Consider the following 16,135-nt stretch of genomic DNA (forward strand, 5'->3'; position numbering starts at 1 on the left):
AGCTCTGAAACCCATGACTAAAAAAGTCATTGAAAATCACGTAAGTAAATGGGTTCGAAGGTCACAATGGCGTTTTCCAACACGCTCATAGCAATTACTATTACTGCGAATTTCTATTTATTTGCATATTCACGTTAAATGGCATCAAAGTGTCTTCTCTTTTTCATTTCTCAAACATGAATGTAGATCTTTATTATATTAGAAGACTACTGCGTAACCAAGTTCATTAAAGTAACATATATTATTATCTAATTATAGCTAAATCTTTTCCCGTTTTGTTACATATTCTATAAGATAAAACGAAAGGCCAGAGGCGTAGCTAGGTTGGGGGAGGGAGGGGGAGAATTTGAAAATCCCCCGGGCCCCATCAAATGAATGTTTTTTACATTAAATATTAAATATTACGCAAAATGCAGGGGCCCCGAAAGAATTCAAGCTCCCCGGGCCCCAAAATGATGGCAAAGTCCTAGCTACGCCACTGCGAAAGGCAAAACATAAGCAACAAAGATAGGGTGGTAAGGATTTAAAGAAAAACAAAACATGAAACTTAGAAATAGAAGCAACAGCGATCCCTTAGTACAAGGTTTTGGTATCGATTCTTCGTGACATGGAGATGTGTTCCGTATTTACCTATTTATACATTTGTGTGGCCAAAATATAACGTCCAGGACTATAGTACCATAGAATTTCAATTTAGTTATAATCCTAAAAGGCACTAATTATTGTATCCATGTCATAGCAAAAAAGTACCGACTAAATTGGGCTGGACATTGTATCTTGCTTGTATGACCATTGACTCCCTAAACTACAATGGGCTGGACATGGTATCTTGCTTGTCTGACCATTGACTCCCTAAACTACAATGGGCTGGACATGGTATTTTGCTTGTCTGACCATTGACTCCCTAAACTACAATGGGCTGGACATGGTATCTTGCTTGTCTGACCATTGACTCCCTAAACTACAATGGGCTGGACATGGTATCTTGCTTGTATGACCATTGACTCCCTAAACTACAATGGGCTGGACATGGTATCTTGCTTGTCTGACCATTGACTCCCTAAACTACAATGGGCTGGACATGGTATCTTGCTTGTCTGACCATTGACTCCCTAAACTACAATGGGCTGGACATGGTATCTTGCTTGTCTGACCATTGACTCCCTAAACTACAATGGGCTGGACATGGTATCTTGCTTGTCTGACCATTGACTCCCTAAACTACAATGGGCTGGACATGGTATCTTGCTTGTCTGACCATTGACTCCCTAAACTACAATGGGCTGGACATGGTATCTTGCTTGTCTGACCATTGACTCCCTAAACTACAATGGGCTGGACATGGTATCTTGCTTGTCTGACCATTGACTCCCTAAACTACAATGGGCTGGACATGGTATCTTGCTTGTCTGACCATTGACTCCCTAAACTACAATGGGCTGGACATGGTATCTTGCTTGTATGACCATTGACTTCCTAAACTACAATGGGCTGAACATGATATCTTGCTTGTCTGACCATTGACTCCCTAAACAACCTTTCTATTAGAAGCTATGCCATGGAAGGCGTACTTAAGGTGGGTCAACACAAGAGGCACATTCCTCATCCCATATGCTAGAACAAATTTATACAAAAACTCCTTCTTCCCTAGTGCTATTAGAGCATGGAATGGGTTGCCTGAGCCTAGCCAGAAAAACCAGTGACTTGGCAGAATTTAAGTCATTGGTTAATATGTATGACTGAATGCATGACGCGTAGGACGTAATCATCTTCTTTTTTGAAGTAACCTCTGTATTATATAAGATTAGATAAGATAATATAAGATACAAAGATACTTTCGGGAACTCCATCAAGGAATGCGGAATCAACACCCTTGACTGGGAATCGCTAACCCATGATAGCACCTCTTGGTGTGGAGCAGTGAGTGTCGATGTTTCTAACTATGAGGCAAAGAGGATAATCTCCAGCAAAGAAACAAGTTTAGACCAAATAAAAAAGCGAGAGAAAAATTCGCGGGTTAATAGACCCCAACCAAGTCGTGTATTGAGTAGCCTATCAGCGGCTTTTCAAAACAAAGATAGGAGTTTACAGGCACCATCGAGTTCTCATTGGCTCCTTATTATCTCTGTATCAGCGCAGCTCGTTGACAGGGAAATGTCAATACATTTCTTTGTGTGTTTTTTTTTATTTAATGAGTCCATGTAAAGTTATATCACATTTCCTATCAAGATAACTAAAGAATTATAAGCCTTAGTCTTATGAGAAATAAGATTATAAGATTAAGTTCATCTTAGACCACAAACTTACAGTGTACATTTCATCCTTTATCGTTATCTATCGCTCTCTCTCTCTTTCTCTCTCTTTCTCTCACTTACACACACACACAAACAAACACTCACACTCGTCTTTTTATTATCATTTAAAAAACTCAAGTTATAAAGTCTCTAAAAACATATTTTGTAAAAAAGATTCAAGGTAGTTAACTCTTTCTATCACAGGCTTCGTTGTAAAACTGAACAGTATCCTCAAAATACATATTGTTACGTATTTCTGATCTTCTGGCTAAATGTATTATTAGGCACACACATAAAAACACTGCAAAGAACTTGACGACTCAACTTTCAGTTTCATATAACTTTATTGACTATTAACTCTAACAATTCGTCACTGTAGCATGTAGCGTAGAAGACTTTACAATATCTGTCAGTTTACAGTTAGCTATACTTCGTTGCAATTCATCTCTTCACTTCGTTGCAATTCATCTCTTGTCAACTTGTATAGAGCCGTATTCCACAGAACAGACCACAGACACACTTCCCAGTGTCGCTCCATGTCTCCCAAAGCTAAACCAAATCGTACTCAAGTCTACCGAATCAGAGCCGTACACGTCTTACATAGACTGTATCGACTATAACGGCTCTAGACCACTGTAGTTCGCTGTATAGACTTTAATGATAGTAGTCCACTCCAGTTAACTCTACCCTTGTTAACTTGCATCGAGTCGTACTCATCTCTCTTCTACTGTCTCGCACAGTAGACAACAGTACCGACGACTCTACCTACGACTTCCTACGACTGACTTTTCACACAACTCTCTGGCTTATATAGAGTCCCTAATCGCTCCTCCAAAGTTGCACAAACACTACTAGTATCTTCTGGAACAACACGTGAGGAAACGTCACATCCTGTCTTTGTTCCTATGCATGTAGATTCCAGAAAACACCCGCTGCAGTGTCATCTTGCCGGGGTCACAAGTTGTGACCTCTATCTGTCACTGGACATTGCTAGTACCTTCTGGAACAACATGTAAGGACACGTCACATCCTGTCTTTGTTTATACATGTACATTCCAGAAAACACCCGCTGCTGTGTTATCTTGCCGGGGTCACACGTTATTCTCTTCCTGTCACTGGTCATTTGTAACAATATGAAAAAATACAGATGGGATTGAAGATAGTGATACTTCTATTCGAAGGACTACAAGTTATCGAATTCAGTTCCAAGATGGGATATCCTTGCCGAACAGTTGTTTAAGAGGACCTCCGTAAAGAAAATTCAATAATATAATTTTCAAAAACTGGTGATAAAAAATGTGGACGCTTACAAGAAAGAACAGGTCTTACGTTAATCGCCCAACCCAATTGTCTCTCTTTCGCAACGTTGGAGAGAGAGAGAGAGAGAGAGAGAGAAAGATCAGCAATAAATAATTAATAACTTACCCTGTCCATAAATTGACATAATGTTAAATACATATTTGAAATAGATGTCTTTGCACTTAGTTGTTAGAGTCAGATTTACTGCGTCAAACAGCGAGCAAACACACAACCTGAGAGAATACAAATGTAGCCATAAATCGAACATGTGTTATGGTTTAAAATGCAATATTTCTATCATGTCTAAGCTGAAAGCGAATGAATACTGACTTTGACCTGACAATGCTCACTCTGCCTGGCATATCGATTTGAAGAAACTCAGGTAAAGCGCCACCTAAATTGTCGTGTTGGTTACATGCGGGTATATAAGGGAGATGACCCTGTTTACTAACTTCAAGAAGTGAGATAGCGTTTAAGGTTAGCATTTGCATAAATGTTAAGAGCAGACTGACTGCTGGATGATTTCACAGATAGGAAACGGAGTTTGGCTCTTCCCCTTTCTTTCTGTCCATTAAATAAATGCCTAATAGCCCAACCAGCTGGAAGAGCGAGTTAGGTCATTTCGTTACGTATACTACTTGGCTAGGGGGATTTTAATAACAAGAATGAAAGGTGGCTCTTGATTCGAATTGAAAGCCATTTTCTTTGGGTATATCACCGTATGAGAATATAGCTCATTGTTTTAAGATGATAGACCCGTAGACTGTGTATCATTGGGTCTGACCTCTATAATTCTTCTGAAGAAGGAGCGTCAGTGCCGCGTTAGTCTTCAGTGATTAGCTATATTCAAAGCACGGTGTAACGGTTTAGTGAATTGAAGGAGTAAAATGTAAAGTTCCCCTTTCAGACCTTGCAATCTAGAGGGCAGGTGTAAAGAATGTGAATAACATCTATTTCTGTGGTCCAGGGTTAACGAGGGTGTTATGTGTCCAGCACAACCCCAACCGCTTATACTTTCCCCAACTAAAGTACCCATTAGAACCGGGTGGACTCACAGGGCCTAAAAAGATACCAAAATTAAAAAATCATTGTCTTCATCATGATTCAAACCCGGGACCTCTGGTTCAGAAGCCAAGCGCTTTACCACTCAGCCACCGCGCTTCCATGGATTTATGACGTACCTCAATCTCATGTAAATACATCAGTTCATAAGATGTCCCACTAGGCAACAGGATACCAGTTGGTGTTTCAACTGCCTAGTATTTAAAACTTGTGATTCATTTACAGAAGAAAAAAGAACAAAAAATTCAATGCTTTTTTTAAAAAAATCAAAGTTTTCTTTTCTTTGTGGTCATGAAACTAGATGTTAACTTGAGAACCCTGATACAATATGAATTTTAATAAAGAAAGTTGAGGGGGAAACGTGGACCACAGTTTGAGAAACTGAGCTAGGAGAGACAACTCAGAAAATAAATAACTGCTGCCATGGAATTCATGGATGTTTAATTAAAGACAGGCTGACTATATAGCCCTATACATATTTAAATCCATTTACATTCTATCCTTTTTGAGACTATTCGCTTTTTTAAAGAAAATCCAGGTTTTTAAGAACATCCACTTGAAAAAAAAAGTTACTTGCATGAATTAACTGCAAATATTCAAATATTATTTCTCCCTTCGTTAATAATGACATTCTAATTAAAGAGGCAATCTCGGTACAGCCTTTTCCATAATTCCATATAAGATGTACCATAGTTTAAATGAACGCTAATAATTTATTTATTTCTTCGCTTCGCTGCTATGATAGCATACTTACCCTACTGTATATAGTAATAATAATAGCCTATAATAATAATCTTTATTATCAATGAGGAAATTTGCCTTGACCAAAGGAATTTATGTGACTGTTTTTTTTGTAAACGGTTTCTTATATCTCCTTTGTGATGGTGTCCTGAGTGCTTGAATGTGTTTGTGTCTGTTCACTGACCTTGACTTGATCTCACAAGATTACTGACTTCGATGTCTTGATAATTATTACTCAATACTAACCACAAGTTCGACAAGAGGACAAAAGAACAAAACTATTCACTTGCTAACAATGATCAAATCGATAAGGCCTTTGAACAATTCAAACAATGTTTATTTACATATTGGGAATGAAAGTCATGTCTCTAAATCCGTCGATATTAACAAGTCGTTCCTTCACCGTACTTCCTGCTTTAACCCCAAGCCATATTCTCTTTTTGTGTATTTCTGCAACGTCATTCGTGTGTCTGGCTACGTCACTACTTTTTACTGTCACTAAAACCAATGCACACTATTTATTTACAAACTAACGTACTATCCTAGCTAAACTAAACTCAATGGTAAAATCTCCAAATTCTGACCCAGATGGTGATGTTGGTTTTTTTTTTGTTTTTTTTAAAATCCTTTTAGCCTTCTAGCGAAAGTTTCCCTCAAACAGTTGCCCGAATGGAGTTTGTTTTCTACCAATGATTATGCCAGCAACATTTTTGATTTTCTGCAGTTTATTTTTCAAATAGCCCTACCAATACTGCAGACAAGACATTGACACATTGACAAGAATTCTTCCATTGCCGCACTATTCATTAAAACTTATGACTTAACATAGTCAAGGCCAGTGAACCGAAACATGGTATATGACCTTTTTTTTACCCGTGAAAGGTTCTTAGCTAGAATGTCATTTCAGTTTCTCACTTGAATGTCCAACAGTCAGTACATAACAGTTTCTATCGTACCTTAGTGAGCAGCTTTTCACTGTAGGTTTAATGATTAACATGTATGACTAGATTGACACATTAAATGCGTAGAAAGTAATTATCTTCTCTTTTGAAGTAACGTCTTTAATATATAAGATAAGATATAAATCTACTATCTGTTACATAGGCTGGTAAAAAGCATTGAGAGATATATAAATGAAATTTGGTTTTATTGGCCTGTAGTAAATTAAAAAGGCATGTATTTAATTGTATTCTGGAAAAAAATTCAATAATTAGAAAATATCAATTGTGAAAAAGGATTCTTGTTCCTGACGAAATTGTATAGATACGTATCAGTTTTACAATGACTGCATCCAACTATAATAGGTGGTCCACCCAAGTAAAATCCTTGAGCTTCTTTGATTGTTACTACAAAGCTTATCTTATTTCATTCTGTCTGGCATGGGCGTAGCCAGGGGGAGGGTTTGGGGTTCAACCCCCCTCCCGAAATGAAATCTTCCCCCCAAGGGGAGGTGGGGGGATCGGAATTTAGTGACTGATTTTTTGCTTTGATTTTGTTTATTTTAGATGAGATTTTAATACTAAACCATCACTTGCCCCAGTACAGCCAAGGGTTTTTGAGTTTAAAATCCTTTACAGTGGGTTTTGAGTTTAAAACCCCTACCTGGGGTTTTGAGTTTAAAACCCCTACCAGGGGGTTTTGAGCTTAAAACACCCTACTAGGTGGTTTTGAGTTTAAAACCCCTTTCAGGGATTTTAGCAGTTAAATCCCCCTCTTCTATAAAACAAAACCAAAAAAAAATGCAAACGACAATCCCCAAATTCCAAGAGCACAGTTAAGGAAGATTTTTATTTTAAAACTCCCTCCAAAATTTACGATAAACCCCCTCTTCAATATAAAAAAAGCAAATTACACACTTAAAATTTTGAAGAGGTTTTGAGTTTAACCCTCCCCCTCTTCAGTAGGGTTTGAAGCTTAAAAATATATCTTCAATATTAAAAAAAAAGCTAATAACGCAGTCAAAATTTTATGAGCGTAGCTAAATGGGTTTTGACTCAGTTTTGAGTTCAAACCCCCCTTCAGCGGGGTTTGAAGGTAAAAAAATACCTCTTTAATATTAAAAACAAAGCAAATTATAGAAATTCTATGCATGTAGACAAAGAGGTTTTGAGTTTAAACTCCCCACCAGTGGATTTTGAAGCTAAAAAATACCGTTTCAATATAAAAAATAGCAAATTACACACTCAAATCTATGAGCATAGCCAAAAGGGTTTTGAGTTTAAACCCCCCGCCAGCGGGGTTTGAAGCTAAATAATACATCTTCAATGTTAAAAAAAGCAAATTACGCACTCAAAATGCTATGAGCGTTGCTAAAAGGGGTTTTGAGTTTAAACTCCCCTTCAGAGGGGTTTGATGCTAAAAAAATACCTCTTCAATATAAAAAAAGCAAATTACACACTAAAATTATTTGAGTGTAGCCAAGCCAATTGGGGTGTTTTGAGTTTAAACCATTCTCCTACAGATGGCTTTTTTTTTTTTTTAAGTTTAAACCCCCTCCAGATGGTTTTGAATTTAAAATCCCCTTAGAGAGCGTTTTGAGGTGGAAAACCTCCTTCTTCAATATTATTCTAAAGCAAACTACAGTTACCAAATTCTATGACCGTAGCTAAATGGGGTTTTGAATTAAAAAAACAAATCCAGAGATGTTTTAGTTTAAAACCTCCAATAGATTATTTTGACGATAAAACTTCCCTTTTCCATATGAAATCTAAAGCAAACTACAGTCACCTAATTTCAAGAGCGTATTCAAAAGGGTTTTCCCATCTGTGGCGGGGCTCCATTAATAAGGTGCAGTGAATAGTCATCTGCAAAATTGAAAAACACAAAATTTGGCTCAACAAAGATGGCTAAGACAGATTTTAGGAGTCAGTTATAGAGATCGGGTCTAAATCAAGGAAATCCTATACCGAACTGGGAGTCGACCCTTTAGTAAGATTGTGACAGAGCGGGACATGTTACGCATAATAAGAGTTGCGATGACATCCTATTTAGTACAATTTGGCGCCACACATTCATGGGAAGAGGCTTCAGACATCCCCTTAGATTATCGTGCACATTTTGTTTTCCCCACGCCTATTCTGGGATCAAGTGGAAATTTTGTTCAATAATTTATTGTACCTAATAAAATATGAATGAATAAAAAAATAAATTATCGAAAAGGGGAGATAACTTATTCATTATTGAGCAATATGATGGAGTTCTTCCCCTTATATGAGCTTTGCTTTTTGTTTTTTCTTTTTGATGCTTTTTTTTTATTTTCTTGTTTGTTTTTCCCGCGACTCCGTTCAATAGCCCTGTGAGCTCTCCTTTAAAAGGAGAAATATAAACTAGCCCATTAAAAAAGTAGGACGAACAGCTGAATCAACAAAGATAAAACAAAAACACTAATTTAAAAGAACAGAGGAACAGAGCAGGCAAAACGTCAAGGTTTAACCATTATATCCTGTGCAACATGGACTGCTTGATTTTAAAGTGATACTTTATTATTATTTGTGTAATATCTAATGTGTTTAACTCTTACCGTGCTAGCTGGATAGAAATACGACAGCAGAAGAACTATCTCTTTTAGTGTGATCCACTACAAAGCATTGATATAAGACGATATATATGTAAGTTAAGTCGCACTCTTGTGGTGCAGCGACATCTACATAGTCTGCTGGCTGTGACACGTTCAATATAGGTCAAGATTCTGATACTACGGTCGCGGTTGTTGGCTGTGACACAGAATTATCCAGCCCACAATGTCGGTTTACATAAAGTCATTTGCAGTTGATAAACAAAGTATACTTAGTTCAGACATAATATTTTAATTCCATAAAAACTTAGTTTACTAATGTTTAAGTTTAACAGTTTTGAATGAGTTACACCAAAGTTGAACTATGGGAGCTTGTGTTGTATTTGCACTTTACGTTACATAAAAGTAAGTAAAGTTCCCCTTTCAGACCTTGTGATATATAGGGCAGATGATGTAAAGGTCATCTGTTTCTGTGGTCTAGGGTTAACGAGGGTGTCATGTGGTCAGCACAACGACCAACCGCCGTTACTTATCTCCAACCAATGTCAGGTACCAATTAGAGCTGGGTGGACTCAGAGGCGCCCAAAGATCCCGAAATTAAAAATCCCAGTCTTTATCAGTATTCGAGCCCGGGATCATGGTTCGGAAGTCAAGCGCTTTACTGCTCAGCCACCGCGCCTCCTTACGTTACATACAAACTCTAAATCTTAATCGTATGAATCGATCAATGATAGATCAATAGATAGATCAATGATAGATCAATAGATAGATCAATAGATAGATCCATAGATAGATCATTTTTAGCGTTAAAAGACTTTGTCGGAGAAACATGAACATCAGTGTCAAAAGAGCTTGCTTTCGTCAACCCTATTCAGCACTGGATATTGGGATACTGTGTGTGACCAGCAAGGTCTCAAGGATGAAAGGGCCTCGTTACGTCTGCAGCTCAAAAGTCAAGAGATCGCTTTATGAAGAGGCTTCGCTTAGAACCTTGGTGTGGTAGCTCACGGTAATCTTCAGACCTATCTGTAAAAGCTGCACCATCACTAGGTTTGCTCAATGAGGCTTCTATTACCAGTTTGCATAGAGCATCAACATTATTAAATCCGTGCCTGACGTTAGTAGCATTTGTACGGAGGAAAAAAGTGTTACATAGTCTTTTTAATAACATCAATATCAACATCAGACTCAATAACTATAATAATAGTTTAAAAAGTATGTGCACCTTATATTCGTGCAATATTCACACTTAGTTTTAAAAAACAAAAAGATACACTTTTGGTAGACTAAAAATAATCGTTGCAGGACTTTCAATATTTTTTGATATGACATTCGTACTGCCAACTGCCTTTTCCACCTTGTCTTTAATGTGCTCATTCATTTCACAAACAAACGGTTACGCTTTCAGAGAACCGAAGAATTTGCCTTTGCACTTCCTCAGAACTCAGAATACAACTAAAGCGATGGTGAAATAGGATCTACATCTCTCTCTCTCTCTCTCTCTCTCTCTCATTCTCTCTCTCTCTCACTTTTCAACAAATTGAATATCTCGTTATAAGGTGAAGCCGAGTTACTAGCATCTAGGTTTTGTATTGTTTTGCTGTGAAAGGTTTTAGTTTAAGTTAATGGAAACTTGTCGAATCTTTAGCCAGACTAGAGGAACACGTGAAAACATGGAATGTAAATCATCTAATAATAGGCCCTGCAATCATAGGCATGATGGGAAAGTGTAGGACGACCTTGCTGAGGCTAGTCGTGCCCTCAAGTAATTACCACATGACCTACTTTCAATTGGACCACAACAAAATGTATGACCTTTTTCACCAGAGTTCTCCTGTCTAGGTAAAATGTTTTGCTGAAAACAAGATGATAATTTAAGTTCCAAGCAAAATTATCTTTTTTCATTACTTTTGCTTAAATTATGAAGCTTGTCTTTGAGTTTGATGATTAAGAGGAATGTAGTTAAATTAAAACATTGGGCCTACAATGTATTAAAAAATGTATTACTTTTGAAATAAGGCAATAGTATTTTTTTTCTTCCTTTTTTTCTTTTACTTCGATTTTTTTATTTTTTTATTTGTTAGTCCATAGATCTAGTATGCCACTGCTAGTGACTATTCATGAAGACTACTTCTGTCATCCGTGGGAATTGTGGGATTTCTGTATTTTTGTGTACTTCGCCATATTGCTTTTGAGCTCTATCTGGGCCTTAAATGTTCCATAACAAACTAGGCAAGCAATTGTAGCGGCTGACTGTATGAATTGTCAATTACTGTTTTGTCACGTTTCTTCTTTGTTTTTTAGCGAGTCTCGCGCCAGTTGACCTACTTACAGTGTCTTGATACTCTTTCTTACACTGCAGTCTTTCTTTCTTCTACTTAGTCATCTAAGACATTCTAAGACATAATGATGTTTCGATATGTAAAGGAACAAGTCTACCAAGTCTACTTTAGTGCGCATATATATATATATATATATATATATATATATATATATATATATATATATATATATATATGCGCTCCTTCATAGACATACGGTGGCAAGACCGCGCTACAAACAGCGATGTCCTTGCGAACGCCGGTATAGACAGTATAGAGGGACTTCTTATGGTCTGGCAGTTACGCTGGGTAGGACACGTATCCCGTATGGGAGACAAACGTATGCCAAAGGCAGTCTTTTTTGGTGAGCTAAAAGGTGGTCGACGCAACAGAGGCGCCCCACGGAAACGCTTCAAAGACCAGCTTAGGCGTCAACTTTCCTTGGCTGACATAGAGGAGAGCACCTGGTTGCATGCGGCCTCCGAACGAGACAGCAGGAGGTCACTCACGAATGCCGCGGGATACACATTTGAGACCAAAAGAAAATCCGCTGCCGAGGACAAACGCAGACGGCGAAAAGAAAATCTAAATCGCCCAACTGCGGACAATGGTTATGCTTGCCTTTGTTGTGGCAAAATATGTAGGTAACAGCTGGGGCTGCGCAGCCACAGGAAATACTGCATTCCTGTACCAACCCTAGACTGGGAAAGTTTTGGATCTTCAGACAAGTCATCACCGTTGCAACATATGTAAGAATAATTTTAATGACAATGAATTCATGATGAATCACTATGAAGCAGATGGTGGGACGATTGGTGTCAATATAGGCCACTATCCTGAACTCATCAGGTCGTCTCTAGTCTCGTAAAAAGTGTGTTCTTTTGTCACATCTCGTAAAAAGTGTGTTCTTTTGTCACATCTCGTAACTGTCTCAACGCAGAATGAGATTCCTATACATAGCACAAGTAAACCTAAATACATGTAGCAGTTATAATGCTAAATACATGTAGAGGAAGTAACGATAAATAATAATAATAATAATCTTTATTATCCGTGAGGAAATTTGTTTGACAATTGTGCATTACAAAAAAAACAATACATGATAAGAGCAAACATTTGTTCAATAGCACACAAGATGTATGTTTATACCCCAGTTTCTCTTTAACATTACATGCGAAATGTGTAACAGTAAGTTATATATTGTTCAACGGTTTGATTGCCAAAGAAACAAAAGAGTTCTTGTGTCTGTCCAGAAGAAATACGGCTAAAAACATGTAGCAGAAGTAAGATTAAATACATGTACAAGTAAAGGTAAATACATGTAGAAGTCAGTGGCGTAGCATCCATGGCGCGAAGGGGTTCAATGAACTCGGGCCCACGACCATTAGGGGCACATTTGAAATTGTCATGTAGAATTGTGCATCGCACTTGGAAGCAAAAGCGAACAAGAGCTCCCTCTTACCGGCCTGGGTGAACGGCGCACACCTCGCATACGCCGTTCTGTCTGGTGGGGGGGGGGTGGACTTGGGGTTAAACTCAAGTCAACTCAACTTAAGGGGCCCATAGCATGTGGTGTAGCATCCAAGATGCAAAGGGACTCATTGCGCTTGGGGGGCTCATAACTAACAACCAAATGGGGCCAACATGAGCTCTAAGGTATGACACTAAAGAAGGAAAAACAAATAAACTTTTGTAAAAGACTACTTAAAAAAAAACTTCCTCCAATATCCTAAATGTTATTCCAAACTTTATATTAACTTCAAAATGTCAACCCGAGTTTGTGTACCAGTGTCTTGGACTGCTTTGATGTTAGGAGCTGCTTTCATCAGGTTTTTTTTCTTTAATGGTGGCTAGCCCTAATCACAATGTGCGTTAACAAAAACTTAAACTTGGTATTGAATGATTCAGTCTGCTGTGTTCAAGAAGTTGCAGCTTTCTATAGCTTGGTAAAAAAAAAGTGTGTATAGGGTATATGATGCCCTGTACGGCCCGCATCACCTGCACAAGACTAGCTACGCCTCTGCACCATAGCAAGATGGGCGCTTTCTTAATTTAGTATTGAGAACAAAGCTTCTACGGCACTCAGAATGTTCTTTCTTGCAATGTTGTTATTAACCTGTTATCAAGAAATGATGCACTAACAGCACTGACATTGTTATTTAGATGTGCTCAAGATGCTATACTTCCCATAGGAAAAAGAAGTTCGTTAAGCTACAGCTCTTAGATTAAAATTAGAAACATTCGATACTTTTATTTGCAAAATGTAAGATTAATCAGCTTGTTTAAAAAAATGTTGGAAAATGAGCAGCAAGATCTACATAAAGCTAGACGTCAACTAGAGAAGATCTATAATAAAGCAATTCATTTAAGAAATGACCGAGAGTGTACAAATGAGGCTTCTGGAGTAGCTCGATCTAGGAATGTTGATCCAGTTTTCACTTCAATCGAATTCTGACAATTGAAAGACAATTTATTGAACACACACAGGGGCGTACTGGCTATATGGGCAAACGGGCAAATGCCCGGTGGGCCGGTACCAAATGGGCCGGTCTGATCGCGACCAAAGAAAAAAAATGTCAATGCAGACAACTTTAAAAAAAAAAGTGACTGCAGCAAGACACAAAGGCCTTAACACATTTTTTTATTATTATTATTATTATTACAATTTATTTTGTTTGAAATTCAACAAGAATATAAAAAAAATTACACTATACACTGTAAGACTACGTATTATCATTTGCAAAACGTTAGACCGTACTTTCTGCTATGCACGAGCGGCTTAGACTTCAACACTGCTTTGATGTCTTCGAGGCTATGTTTGCTGGTCGGCATGGACGTTTGATGGCACTCCCCTTTGTTTTTGGTCCTTTCCTCCCCCGTCTTTTGATGGTTCCGTTGAAAGTTAACGAAAAAGAGGGATGAGAGAGGTTAAGTTAGAAAACATTGATAGAACGCAGCAAAAGAAAATAGGGGCGACAATTAGCTCTTTAACAATACTTAATAGAAATTAACCTTAACACATACACACAGCCGCGAAATTACAAACCCCCCAACTTAATCACAGCTCAATATGGGTATAAAGTTATACTTTCTGCGATTTGAAAAGAAAAAGTAAGTTTCTTTTTGTTTATTTTTAATAACAAAGATAAACACATATTATAAATATTATTTAATTTTTAAAAAATTCTTGATCTAAATCAATTTTTATACCATTATAATTGATGGCAAACTTAAACTTAGTATGAAGGCATCGGTGATGAAAATTGTTGTAATAATTACACTAATTGATATAGCGCTGTCACATCCGATATTTAATGAAAGGAGATTTAGAATCATTTATATTTAAAATAATATATTCTATACCAATTGCGTTTTTGAGAATGTACTAGGACGAAGCAAGAGCTTTTCACATTAAGTAAGTGCCTCTCTAACCGTTCTGCTTTCTCTTTATCTTTTAATGGAATGGGTTGCCTAAGTCAGCCAGGAAAACCAATGATTTAGAATATTCAGGTCACGTATCAACATGCATGACTAGACTGACACATGAAATGCATAGGACGTAGAATCTTATTTTTTGAAGAAACGTCTGTAATCTATAAATAATACCAAATATCTTCAAACTCATTAGGCTGCTATTGTATTGTTTATAGTTTTTAGAATACATATATGTATAAATAGAATACATTATGTAATCATACGCAAGCATACATCCAGTTTTCGATGCATTATCAAGCTTTATATATTTTGTAGAGAATTAGGCTTACACCTATTATAATATGTGGGGAAGGGTTCAAACCATCACTTGTCTTAGACCTCATTGCCTGAAAGGGAAACTTTAACTTAAGCAAACTACAGTCACCAAATTTCATGAGCGTATTATAGCCAAAAGGGGTTTTGTGGTTACTCTCCCCCCTCCAATAAAAAACTAAAGCATTTTACCATTTTCTACCAGTTGATGGACTCCAGTGAATAGCAGCTTTGTTTTTTTTTATTTTTTTTTAGCGAAAGAGTAGCAGGCTGTAGATACCTCCAAATATGCATTTTTTAAAGCTTTAAATAACGGAAACAATGTTTGGATCCGGAGCGAACCACTGGGGGAGCTCACAGCGCTCCCCCAGACTCCCAAACTTTTCCCTTGGCGGTGTGTACTGTCTTTCCACTAATTAGACTCTATAGGAAGAGAGTATTCTAGGCTAGAAAAATTTTTTTGAAAGAATGAAAGGTCAGAATGTAATGAAGATTAATTACATACACACACACAGTAATATATATATATATATATATATATATATATATATATATATTGCGGAGGGGTAACAATCCCCCCCCCCACCGGAAATATATGACATGCCATTTGTGGGCCGGTTTATATAGTAATGCCCGGGCCGGTTTTGATACCTAGTCAGCCCCTGAACACACCTCTAACTAAAGTGAAGGTATAATTCAACATGCAGAGAAGAGTTTCGAAATCAACGTTATACCGAAACATCGATGTCATTTTTTCTCAATTGTCAACATGTTTCATTCATTAATGCTCCGTTTCATTTCAAGTGCAAACGACAAAGAGTTAAATGATGCGACCAAATTTTTACTCTGAAGTAGATATTATTGCCAAAGAATATTGTTCAGAGATGCAATCCTTTAAAAAAGCCTACCAAAAAAAAAAACCCCATGAAATCTGTGTTCAATATAAGATTTTTTTTAAAACAATACGCAACTATATTGTATAAAGACGTTTTCTATTATTGTTACAAAGTGCCTGCTATTTCTCACTTTGCCTGTGACAGTTTCTTCATTGAAGATGCGATGAAAAAAAAATATTGAAGAAATTCTAAGGCACAAGTTGACTTCACTTGATGTTCTTTCCAGTCAGCGAGAAACAGTCAACAATTAGAAATAGACGC

General features: G+C 37.3%; 1 protein-coding gene across 2 annotated transcripts in view; it reads right to left on the reverse strand.

The window, feature by feature from the left end:
- LOC106054635 (fatty-acid amide hydrolase 1-like) overlaps window positions 1-9,070 on the reverse strand; it is a 57,188-nt gene extending 48,118 nt beyond the window's left edge. Inside the window, exons 1-3 of one of the 2 annotated variants that reach the window (XM_056043325.1) lie at window positions 8,917-9,062; window positions 4,775-4,862; window positions 3,720-3,826 (exon numbers count right to left, since the gene is read on the reverse strand). In XM_056043325.1, coding sequence (XP_055899300.1) covers window positions 3,720-3,752 — 33 coding nt within the window. In that variant the 5' untranslated portion in view covers window positions 3,753-3,826; window positions 4,775-4,862; window positions 8,917-9,062. Of the gene's footprint in view, window positions 1-3,719; window positions 3,827-4,774; window positions 4,863-8,916 lie in introns of both variants that reach the window. The other variant, XM_056043316.1, reaches the window with a different exon arrangement.
- Between the last annotated feature and the right edge of the window lie 7,065 nt (window positions 9,071-16,135).

This window comes from Biomphalaria glabrata, chromosome 1, assembly GCF_947242115.1.
Source record: "Biomphalaria glabrata chromosome 1, xgBioGlab47.1, whole genome shotgun sequence".
Lineage (NCBI taxonomy): Eukaryota > Metazoa > Mollusca > Gastropoda > Planorbidae > Biomphalaria > Biomphalaria glabrata.